This window comes from Schistocerca serialis, chromosome 2 (genome assembly GCF_023864345.2).
Source record: "Schistocerca serialis cubense isolate TAMUIC-IGC-003099 chromosome 2, iqSchSeri2.2, whole genome shotgun sequence".
Taxonomy (NCBI): Eukaryota; Metazoa; Arthropoda; class Insecta; order Orthoptera; family Acrididae; genus Schistocerca; species Schistocerca serialis.
In genome coordinates this window covers 352,968,990-352,982,018 of record NC_064639.1, presented here as the reverse complement: position 1 = coordinate 352,982,018, position 13,029 = coordinate 352,968,990, and the positions used below count along the sequence as shown (strand labels likewise).

The window sequence follows — 13,029 nt, the reverse complement described above, 5'->3', positions numbered from 1 at the left end:
GAGGTGGGGGTTGATGGAGGGGGCAACAAAAAGCTATTCTATGTGTGGTGGGCAAAATGTCAGGCAGAATGGAACTCACTTTAGGGCATGATTTTATGGGAGTTACCTTCAAAGGCCTAACATTGAATGTCTCTGTTTCTGTATGTAATCCTACTCTATACCAGCCCCTCTTACTGTTTCAAATATAGGAGTCTCCTGCACTTACCCGGCTAAACTGTGACCTATATGCCTCATCTGCTAATTTACACTCCACCACACTTCTCTCCTTCTACAAAATCCTGCAGTTATGTATCACTCACATTTCTTTCGATGGTATCATCTGTGAAGGCACCTTCAAACTGCAACAACCAGCCAGACTTCACCTTAAAAAGCTATTCCACCTTCTAATGAACTACCTCAACAGTGGTGTTTCCCCTTCCCATCCCTCTCCAGCTTACAAGACAGCCACACCATTAAGTGCCACTCCTCTCCTAAAGACCGAGCTTGGCCAACCTTCTAAACATCCCCCACCCTATACCACTACCTCCCAGAGCAATGACAATTCATGATCACAAGAAACAGCCTCATCAGAGTAGTGTTCTCAACCTCTAATCTAAAGCACTATGCCCTCCCAAATTATCTGTATTATCCAAGTGTCTCACTTTCGGCCCTAAACTTGCATTTAACCATGCTGCTTTGATGAAGAACCTACTTTCCTTCAGACATATTGTCACCTGGAAATATCATTTTGAAACCAAATCCCAAAATGTTACCAACAGCAAATCAGACATCGAGCCAGGCCTTGAAAGTTCTGATCGTGATCCAAATTTGATCCACCACCACTATCTCAAAATCACCTCTCAAAGCCTTCCAAGAATTCCTAATATGAAGCATCTTTTTTTTGTTTCGTGAAGTGCAAAATTTTACATATCTGAACATTTAGAGCAAGTTGCCAATCTCTGCACCACGTTGAAATCTTATCAAAAACTGACTGAACATTTATGCAGCTTATCTCAGATAGTACTTCATTGTAGATAACTACAAAAGGCCTGATTTTACTATTAATATTGTCTCAAGGTCATCAATATAAAACATGAACAGCAAGGGTCCTAACACAACTAAAGTTACTTCTACATCTGATGACGATTCTCCATCCAAGATAAAACTCTGTGTCCTCCCTACCAAAAATTCCTCAATCCAGTCACAAATTTCAATTGATACCCCATATGATTGTATTTTGACAATAAGCACAGGTGCAGTACTGAGTCAAATGCTTTTCAGAAATCAACAGACACGGCGTCTACCTAGCTTCATTGATCCAAAGTTTTCAGTATGTCATGCAAGAAAAGTGTGAGATGGGTTTCACATTTAAATGAGAAGAAGAGGGGGAAAAAAGTTCACATGTTAGTTCCAGTGTACAGATCCAGTTACAGAGAAAGTAAAGGCACATATGTTTCAGATATCTAAAAGATGGAATAGAATTTTTAAAATCACTGAGAGCTGTTCTTCCGAAATACAGAGATCTGACTCCAAATTGATTAGTGTGTGGTTCAGGTTTCTTCAAAGAACTTTGTACAAAAATGGAAATGTTTATCATCAGCCTCAAACAAGTTGAAATTCCAGGACAAAAAGCGAGTCTCTAAAAGTCAGAGTTGTCCCCAGTTTCCTTGTTTACTGTCACATCTATTTAAAATATTACACAAAAGAAAATTTGCCAGTAATACACTTGCATAAACCCCAGGATATTGTAAACCAGAAAAAGTTGTGATCTGTGCAGAAGTTTCAGCAAAAACAACACAGAATTGTAAGAAACTGGAAATTGTGTGATTATGTGATAAACAGAGAACAGAGATTGCCAAAATAAATCTAATGCAAAAGCAGCTCACAGATTAAAAACATAAGATAACTGTATGAGACCTTCTACAATCTATATCATTCTAAACTCAGTAAGAATCATAGTTGACACCGAGTGAGGTGGCACATGTGGTTGGCACCCTGGACTCGTATTCGGGAGGACGACGGTTCAAACCCGCATCAGGCCATCCTGATTTAGGTTGTCCATGATTTCCCCAAATTGCTTTAAGCAAATGGCAGGATGGTTCCTTTGAAAGGGCACAGCTGACTTCCTTCCCCATCCTTCCCTAATCTGCTGGGACTGATGATCTCACTGTTTAGTCCCCTCCCCCCAAATCAACCAATCATAGTTGACACAATATGAAGGAAATGGTAATGATAAGTAAAGAAGTCTCCAGTATGATAACATGTTTACTTTTGACACCCTACTTTTAAAAACTATGTAGCCAAAAGGATGTAGGTATTGTTTGTAGCATGGACTGTTGTCACTTTCTTAGCAAACAACTCAGAAATTTATTGAACTGTTTCAAATAGACATACATAATTAATACGCATTCAGTGGAAGCAACTGGGAATTATTACAAAATGAAAATAAATGCATAGGCATGCTGATTTTTCATGAAAATAAGATCCAAGAAAAACTGCAGTTTAGTTATAGCTGGCTGATAGTTGATGATTTCGTTAATTTAGGGAAATATTCTACAGACAATTGTAAGAGTAAGCTTTCAAATCTTGCTCTTCTGCTCCACAGCACGATTCAACTTTTGCAGTGTATGTAAGTCACAACACTACTTCAGGTGACATTGTGTCACAGACACTGATTCAAGTGATTATCCAACTTGAGCAAGCCAGAACAAGAATTATTGCATTTACTTCTGATGACAATCAACCAAATAAAAAGGTCTGGTGGTGTCTATGAATTGGTGGCATAAAAAAATAACATGTTCTATACCAAATCCAATTGACAAAATCAGAAGAATGTGGATGTTTTCAGACACCATTCATGTAATAAAGTGTGTAAGAAATAATTTTTGTGATAAAATAAATGTACATCTTAATGACAAGTGTATCATTTATAACTTTATCGACAAACTGATCACAAGGGTAATTGCCCTGAATTCAAGAAAAGTGAAAGTTTGCCACAATTTAACTTGAACTCAGTTGCATCCAGCACCACTTCAATTAAAGAACGTATATCAGCTCTGCATTGTTCAGTAGCTCAGTAGCCAACAGCACAATATTCTTGAGGGAAAAATAAGCTACAAGAAATTAAACTGATTACTCATTACACAAAGTCCTCAAAAAATGTCAACGTATGCCTGGAAACTAATTTAAACTATCTGGCATCTGATGTTCACTGAGGTATGTTAATTAAATCCACTTGTTTTTCATTTCATTGCATAACATCCTGTTTGTGAATAGTGCTTCATGTGTTGCAATTGTTGCAATAAGTTGTGCTTCCTTGGGTCACAAGTGGAGCAACTGACATCTCACAGTGGAAGTGGTCAACTAGAGGAGTCAGAACACTTTCTCTTCTACTCAGTATGCACCTACCACCAAACAACATACTTGCATTTTGACAGATGCCATCCCTGCCATGTGAAGCATTCCGTTTCATACAGCCTTGACATTTGAGGCAAACATTCTCATCTCAGCCTTCACTGGAAATAACTACCCCACCAGGCTAGCTCAGTAGCAGATTTCATGGACCACCACATCCAATCCTGATACTGCTGATCCCTCCATTAAATAACTTAGGAATACTCTCGTCACACCATATTATTCTGGTCTTGAATGTACTAATCAGCTGCTTCGACAAGGCTATGACTTCCTAAAATCATGTCCTGAAATGAAGTCCATTCTGCCCACCACACCTAGAATAGCTTTGTGTTGCCAACCCATATCCCCCCCCCCCAATCCACCCACCCACCCACCCACCCACCCACCCACCCACCCACCCAGTCTCCACAATGTCCTGGTCATATTGTACGCTCCTTCTGCACCCATTTCCCTACCCTATTGCTCTTACCCCTGTCACTGCCCCCCCCTGTAAGACTTGCCTTACACACCCTTGTACCACCTCCTATATCATTCCTGTAACTGACAAAACATATACTATCAAAGAGAGATGATGTTTGGTTTGGTTTGGTTTGTGGGGCGCTCAACTGCACAGTTATCAGCACCAGTGATAATTTTCCCATAGGGATAATTTTAATCGGAAAGAAGAGACCATGAAACTTAGTGATATTTGGACAGTAGCACTACAGAATTGCTAGACAGTTTTATCCGTGACGAGATTACGATCGATAGTTAAGTTTTATCTCTGACAAAGATTATCTCTGCATATCATGTGTAACTCTGGTTACGCCCACTTTCTACGATATATAAGTCGCTCTCAGACGTCCGACCCATCAGTCGGCAAGACTCACCAGAAGAGAAATACCCCTCTGAAGATGTCCAGCGCAGCTCTGGACAAAATGTTAGGAGCTGAAGAGTTTCATGGACCACGACCTTACATCCCGGAAGGTTTACCAGTTGTGTACCAGTTGTTATGTGAACAATGTTTGGACTTTTTCATTGGTATGGCTACCACCAAGTTTATTAGTCAGAATGACTGGACATAGGCAGATGGTGTACTCTGGGAATACACAATATCCTATTGTAGAGAATGCTCTACAACATGACAGTCATGACTTTAGTGCCTGTTTTACCACTCGTGCCTTCTAGATTCTTCCCCCAGACACTAACTTCTCAGAACTCTGCAGGTAGGAGCTGGCATTATATGTCCTAGGTTATGATCACCAGTCATGCCTTAATTTATGTTAATTTATTCAGTCTTCATTTTTTCTCAGTAATTATTCCTTTGTCCACTCCCTTTTTATTTTCTATACCTTTTATTTTCTAACCTGTCTATTCCCCCCCCCCCCCCCCCCCCCAGTCACACATACAATATACTTAGCTTTCTGCTCTTATTAACTCTAGTATGATATTTCATCAACAATCTCTATCTTGTATATTACCCTATCTTCCACCTCTAAGCTCCCAGGCTTTCAGATATCTAAGTTCTCACATTTTCAAATCTCATCTGCTGCAGTCATTCTCATCCCATCCAGAAAGTCCCCTCCTGACCCAGGGTTCAGGCTCTCTTTCCCAACTCTCCACTTTTTCTAAACCTCAGCAGTCCTTTTTCTTCATCTCTCTTCCTTCCTCTTCAGCCCTTGTAGCAGAAGAAGGGGCTACTGTCTCCAAAAGCTTGCAAATTTACTAAACCTTTTTATGTGTGCGTTATCCTGCGGCCACTTAGTGAGAAGATTTTTTATCTATTCTGTTACATTAATATTTTATTATTTAAATAGCAATTAATAAATTAACAATCATAAGTGTTGTCAAAAGTTAATTGTAGTTACAGAGTGATGCCAGCTTCCTAACAGTTATAAATTACCTAACATTATGGTTTCTGTGACTAGTGCACAAGATGTGTCCAGAAAGTTATGCAGTTATTTTTTTCTGGAGCTCCAAGTCATGGTTCATACGCAATTATGTCTTCAATAATTTTTGCTATGGATATGATTGCATTATTTTTCACGCAGAATTTGTAGTCAAGATAACACTCTTTTACTCTGGAATATGCAAGTCAGTGAATCTGAATGCAACAGCAGTTTGGAAATTTTGAAATAGATCATTTTCAAACCTCTGTGATAATATTAAAAAAGGAGCAATGGGAAACTGTGGGTGGTCAAGAGACAACCCAGTCAGTAAATTCTTCCAGGGAAAAAAAGCACAGCAGAATCTGGACTGATGTCAGAGGAATTACTGTTGTGATATAATTATTCAATGTTGGATGTGCCAGGAATGTGTCCATGACCAAGAGAGAGTGCCCTGTAAAAAATTAAATTAAAAAGGTTGTCATTTTTGTGTTATGGAATGTCAAGGTGAAAAACTGCTACTTTCTCATGAACATATTTTTTGTCTATCAGACATTCTTGGTTATTAAAAAGACAATTGATAAATATGTCACAACTTTATCATGCAAAGAGGGGCTTATAAATAGACAGTGATGTTTTCTCTCCTTGCTACTGTTGCTATTTTATGTGTACATGTTTCTCTTATATCCAAACTGGCACTAATTCCTAATGTTGTAAATCTCAGGAAAGCCTGTGAAGGTGCAAGAAACATTGACAGAACATACAGCACATAAACTTTCCAAGTGTATATTTGGAGCCCAGGGTAATACACAGAATGTTCCGCAATCCATTTTGAATTCTCACCTTTTTGATAACAGAAGACCTTCTGTCATCCAAGGAATAAAATATGCTGCCACTTTTGTCATGCCTTTTATTATGAAGCCTTTTGAAAGCAGTGATGGGGATACAGGATTTGAATCAGAATTGGGTAAAACCATTGCAGACAATTTTTCAAATCGTGAAAAACATGGTTTAACACAAGATGTCTTCCTGGAGCTTCTGATCCAGATAAAAAATAAGAGACATGTTTCTAATGTGAATGAGCCAACTAGGAGAAGGAAGCAAACTGAAAGCTACTCAAGGAATTCCAGTAAGTAGACTTTGATCTAAAAACCTGTCATATTGGACTTCTACAAACTGTTAATTTATTTTATAAGTGACTTGTGTTCTTTATACTTCCTCCCCTCTTTAATATCTGTGAAACCATTCTCATGTCACTGAATGCTTTGTAATTTTAATGATAACTGTAGAAATGTGTAACACACAATAAAAACACACTCATAATGCAAAGGATGCAAAATTACACTAACATTTCTGTAAATTGTAACACCAAGAATGATACGAGGTTTGGAACTTAAATAGTGGCAACTATTTATTCACAACCGATACAAAAGAGCTACATGTTTGCACCTGTTACTGTTCTTCAAAGTAGTCACCAGCATTGTGTAGAACCCATTGCCAGCAATGTGGAAGGCATAGTATACTGTTAACTGAGCCTGTTCTGTTGATGGTACGAATGGAGCTGTCTACCGCCTGTCGAATCTCTGTAACAGTTCTGAAATGAATGCCATGAAATGGTTCCTTCATCTTCAGAATTAAATCAAAGTCACAAGGACGTAAGTCTGGGGATGGTACAGTACTTCCAGTCCTACCGACCGAAAAGAGCTGCCACAGCTAGCGCTGTATGTGCGCATGCATTGTCGTGCAAAATGATGGGTGGGTTACACAGGAAGTGTCGCTGCTTCTTTCGCAAAGCTGGCCACAGGTGATGCTCCAAAAACAAACAGTAATACTGTGCATTGACAGTCTGCTGTGGAGGAACGTAATGCGTTAGGATAACAAAATCACAGTCATACATGAGAATCACCATAACTTTAGACCGCTCCATTCACAGCATCAACAGAACAGGCTCAGCTAATGGTTCACTATGCTTTCCGCATCACTGGCAATGGGTTCGACACAATGCTGGTGACTACTTTGAAGGACAGTAACAGGTGCAAACATGTAACTCTTTTGTATCGGTTGTGAATAAATAGTTGCCACTACATAAGTTACAACCCCTGTAAATGTGACTCAAATTAATATTACACCACAGATTAAATAGGACATACTTGACAGTATACAACTGGGTAGGATTACGGAACTGTATAAGCATTCTTCAGTCTGTAGAATATTTCTGATGTATTGACAGTCCTCAATAAGCAGGAGTCAATATCACATATACAGGGTGTTTCAAAAATGACCGGTATATTTGAAATGGCAATAAAAAATAAATGAGCAGTGATAGAAATACACCGCTTGTTGCAATATGCTTGGGACAACAGTACATTTTCAGGCAGACAAACTTTCAAAATTACAGTAGTTACAATTTTCAACAACAGATGGCGCTGCGGTCTGGGAAACTCTATAGTACGATATTTTCCACATATCCACCATGCGTAGCAATAATATGGCGTAGTCTCTGAATGAAATTACTCGAAACCTTTGACAACGTGTCTGGTGGAATGGCTTCACATGCAGATGAGATGTACTGCTTCAGCTGTTCAATTGTTTCTGGATTCTGGCGGTACACCTGGTCTTTCAAGTGTCCCCACAGAAAGAAGTCACAGGGGTTCATGTCTGGCGAATAGGGAGGCCAATCCACGCCACCTCCTGTATGTTTCGGATAGCCCAAAGCAATCACACGATCATCAAAATATTCACTCAGGAAATTAAAGATGTCAGCCGTGCGATGTGGCCGGGCACCATCTTGCATAAACCACGAGGTGTTCGCAGTGTCGTCTAAGGCAGTTTGTACCGCCACAAATTCACGAAGAATGTCCAGATAGCGTGATGCAGTAATCGTCTCAGATCTGAAAAATGGGCCAATGATTCCTTTGGAAGAAATGGCGGCCCAGACCAGTACTTTTTGAGGATGCAGGGGCGATGGGACTGCAACATGGGGCTTTTCGGTTCCCCATATGCGCCAGTTCTGTTTATTGACAAAGCCGTCCAGGTAAAAATAAGCTTCATCAGTAAACCAAATGCTGCCCACATGCATATCACCGTCATCAATCCTGTGCACTATATCATTAGCGAATGTCTCTCGTGCAGCAATGGTAGCGGCGCTGAGGGGTTGCCGCGTTTGAATTTTGTATGGATAGAGGTGTAAACTCTGGCGCATGAGACGATACGTGGACGTTGGCGTCATTTGGACCGTAGCTGCAACACGGCGAACGGAAACCCGAGGCCGCTGTTGGATCACCTGCTGCACTAGCTGCGCGTTGCCCTCTGTGGTTGCCGTACGCGGTCGCCCTACCTTTCCAGCACGTTCATCCGTCACGTTCCCAGTCCGTTGAAATTTTTCAAACAGATCCTTTATTGTATCGCTTTTCGGTCCTTTGGTTACATTAAACCTCCGTTGAAAACTTCGTCTTGTTGCAACAACACTGTGTTCTAGGTGGTGGAATTCCAACACCAGAAAAATCCTCTGTTCTAAGGAATAAACCATGTTGTCTAGAGCACACTTGCACGTTGTGAACAGCACACGCTTACAGCAGAAAGACGACGTACAGAATGACACACCCACAGACTGCGTTGTCTTCTATATCGTTCACATCACTTGCAGCGCCATCTGTTGTTGAAAATTGTAACTACTGTAATTTCGAAAGTTTGTCCGCCTGAAAATGTACTGTTGTTCCAAGCATATTGCAACAAACAGTGTGTTTCTATCGCTGCTCGTTTGGTTTTTATTGCCGTTTCAAATATACCGGTCATTTTTGAAACACCCTGTACTTCCAGCTGACATTCCAAACTGCCACAAGTACTATCCATTCACTATGCTGTCTAATAATGCTGGCTACTACACAGAGGTCACCTTATAATTATTTAATCCATATGTGATCCATCCTTGCAGAATAGGTGGAAGTCTGTATCATACAAAAACATAACATTTTTGCCACACAGTGTTCCTGTGTGGGTTTCCTGAGTTTATTGCAGTCTGAGACAATGGTGGCTTCAGGACAGAGGGAGCTGATCAGATCGTATCCATGCCATCAGCCGATCCCTCAGAGAATAATGTCAAATTACTCAAGCATCCAGCTCCAACTTCAGTAGCTCTACACTATTTGCAATACTCTGGTTTGAAGCCAACTCTAAGGGTGATAAACTGTACACTTTGTTATAGTCATACAAATAAGAAGGCAGTCGTCTGGTCACATTGTGTGGTCCAGTACCCACTTGTCACAATGTAAACCTCTTTTCCTTCCACTGGCTCCATACACACAACATCGTAGCAGTAGCAATTCCTTTATAAGACGGCTGTCAAACCATTTCCCAGAGTTCAGTATCTCTACACATTCAGGACTCATCTACATGCTGACATTTCAACCTCTGACTTCTAAAAAGTTATATCAACATTGGCTTTCACAATTTAATTTTGACAGCTCTTCACTGGATGGGCTTGGTGTAATACTGACCTACTCAGTCAACTGAGTAGATGCTGCTGAGTACATTCCATTTCTCTGCTATCTTCCTACCTTGCTGCATGACCTACAAGTTAGTATTTATCTAGAGTGTTGTTTCAGGGTGTTGAAGTTTTCACAAATATTTTTGTATATGCACAAAATTGAAAATATGTTGAAAATTTGGAACAGACTAAATAATTTCAAAATTAAAAATAGATTCTCCAGAAAGGGAATTCTGTTGATTAATACTGATAACACCGTGGTTTTGTTGATTTTTGTGCAACTATAATTTGAGAGTTGTTGTTTTAAATGTAATTGTGAGCTATGTATGGACTCCGAGAGGTTGTGATAAAAATGAACAGAAGTGAAACAACTGCCATTGGCACATAAAAATTAGTAAGACATTTATTCATTTTACAATGCTGTTGGACTGCGCTGTTTAACATGACAATAAAAACATAATCAAACATTCACAGTTCCACTCATGCAAACAAATTACTTACAATCTGGTATGAAAAGGATTCATATGTTGTGTATAATGGTCTTTTATACATTTATACTGAGTGATAATGTCATAAATAATGTTTCAGTTGTCATTCCCTTCTCATCACTAGCACTGCATACACCACGCACACTGCACATACTTCATCCACACTTTCATCTTACCCGACGACCATTACATTCTTCAGGCTTCCCATGGGTCCCTTTGCAAACTGTCAGCAATGCTCCTTAATGAAGGAGGCATTGATCTCAGGAAGATGAAAGGAGATTAGTATTATCCTTCACTGATATTAGGAAACAATTTTCCGGTATGTGCAGTATACTTTGAAAGTATATTGTGGAAAACAAAGGTGTTCTACTGTTTATTTATATTGCACTTTTACTAAATCCTCCTTTGTACTATCAGCATTATCATTTACTTTATAGTTGGTACATTATTTAAGAGGTATAAGCAAACTGCCCTTGCTTTCAATAAGTTTTTGTTTTTCCTTGATCATGTTACTTGATTCCCTAGAAGGATATACTTTTCTGAGTGATGTAGTTTTTTTTTTAGTGCATATGTAAGATATGCCAAGCCTGACTATCCAGTGTTAGAATTTCCAACTCGTTTAGTACAACCCATATTACTGTTCATGAGGGAACAATATGCTGATGATACTCATTTTGTTAGTAGCTTGACACTCATTTCACTTAAGCTAGTAGTGAACTTATGCTTGTTACATAATCTGTAGAATTGTCCTACACAGGATTGTTTCCTCTGTCTAAGATAAAATCCATGTTGTTTGGTTTTTGTATTTTAATTGTTGACCTATTGCATTTGGACGTATTGTAGATGTTGCTGAGGAATCCACATTCTTTCTCTATTGGATATTTTGATGTTTTGTCTATGATTATAACATTCCTGTCATTGGGAAGAAGAAATGTCTCTATATGTAACACTGTATGGAACATTTAGAGCAAGCTGCCATTTAGCACACAAATTAGAAATTTTGTCTAAATATCTTGTATCCTCCCACAGTCACTCAACAATGACCCATTTTTGTGCACCCCAGCGTCACCAGCAAACAGCTGTAGGTTGCTTCTCACCCTGTCTGTCAGATCATTTATCTGTATAGAGAATAACAGTGGTCCTGTCACACTTCCCTGAGGCACTCCCTGTGTCACCCTTATCTCCAATGAACACTCACTGACAAGGGAAATGTACTATGTTCTATTACATCAGAACTCTTTGAGCCTCCTGCATATCTGGGAACATATTCTGTATGCTCATACATATGTTGACAGTCTGCAGTGGGGCATCATTTCAAATGCTTTCTGAAAATTTTAAGAATATGAAGTCTGCATATTGCCCTTCATCCATGATTTGCAGGGCATCTTAATGGATAGTTGAGTTTCACAGGAATGATGCTTTCTCCTGCCCCAGCAAACTATAATGAACTGGTGCAAAAAGAAGAGCCAGTTCTTTCATGTAACCTCCATAGAATTCCATGGGTATCACATTCAGACCAGACGTCTTTCTGCTTTTGAGCAACTTCAGGTGATTTTCTATTTCCATGATCATTTAACTCAAAAGTTGCCATTTTGGCATTTGTGTTATGACTGAAAGGAGGAGTGGTATTATGATTTACTGCAGGGAATCAATTTAACAAGACTGAATTCAACATTTTGCCTTTCTATCTGTTATCTTCCATTTCAGTGCCAGCATGGTCATTGAGTGTATGATCCCAATCTGCTTACTGATTTTATATAAGATCAGTATGTTTGAGGAGTTTTGATCAGATTCACAGGCAAAATTTTTTGTTTGAATTCGTTGAATCCTTCTCACATTGCTCTCTTTATACTCATTTTGGTTTTGTCCAGCTTTTGCCAACAAGGTTTTTACTTCACCGAAATCTATAATGAAGCTCTATTGGCTTTCATGGCAGGTTTCTAACATGGCTACTTAGCCACAGTGGGTATTTCCCATTGCTTACAATCCTGACCAACTCAATATGGCAGGTCTAATCAAAAAATGGGAACACATGTTGGGATATCAACACTTAAAATATAGATTGCTACTCACCATAAAGAGGACACACTAATTTGCAGACAGGCACAATGAAAAGACTGTCACACATTTAGCTTTCTGTCAAAGTCTTCTTCAGAAAAAAACCACACATACACATATATATATATACATATACATTTGTTCACACAAACAATCACACCTCAAGCACACCTGACTGCCATCTCCGGCAGCATAGACCCGAATCCAACTAACATGTGGAACAAAAGCAGCAATCTGAAGGTGGCAGGAAGGGGAAGGGATAGCAGGGTATGGGAGAGAAGAGTACTTTGTAGTTGGGCATGCAGGCATTAGATGGAGGCATGACAAGATGTACAGTAACCTAATATTACCACACCCTTCACCCAACAGTTTCCACCCCCTCTATCCTACCACCTCCTCCCTAGTCATGTGAATGAATGTGTATTTCCTTTTCTGAAGAAGGCTTTGGCCAAAAGCCAAACATATAACAGTCTTTTCCTTGTGCCTGTCTGCAAATCAGTGTTTCATCTTTACAGTGAGTAGCAATGTATCCTGTTTCTCACATGTAGGTACAAGGCATATTGCACAACATTTTTGAATCTTATCATTTTGTGCTCCAGAGGTGAATATTTGATACTGACTGCTCTGTAGTTTGTTTCCTGTCACTCTTGCTACGTAACATATTTTCACACTGTTCTTAACAATCCTTGTCATACCTTTAGTCATTGATGCTCCAACTGTCTTATAGTCATTGATTCCT

The 13,029-nt window shown here is 39.4% G+C and overlaps 1 protein-coding gene across 1 annotated transcript in view; it reads left to right on the top strand.

The window, feature by feature from the left end:
* LOC126455983 (cytochrome P450 6j1-like) overlaps positions 1–13,029 on the top strand; it is a 136,878-nt gene that overhangs the window by 103,123 nt on the left and 20,726 nt on the right. Inside the window, exon 3 of the mRNA XM_050091740.1 lies at positions 6,116–6,387. Within this exon, the coding sequence (XP_049947697.1) occupies positions 6,116–6,387 (272 nt within the window). The remainder of the gene's footprint in view (positions 1–6,115; positions 6,388–13,029) is intronic.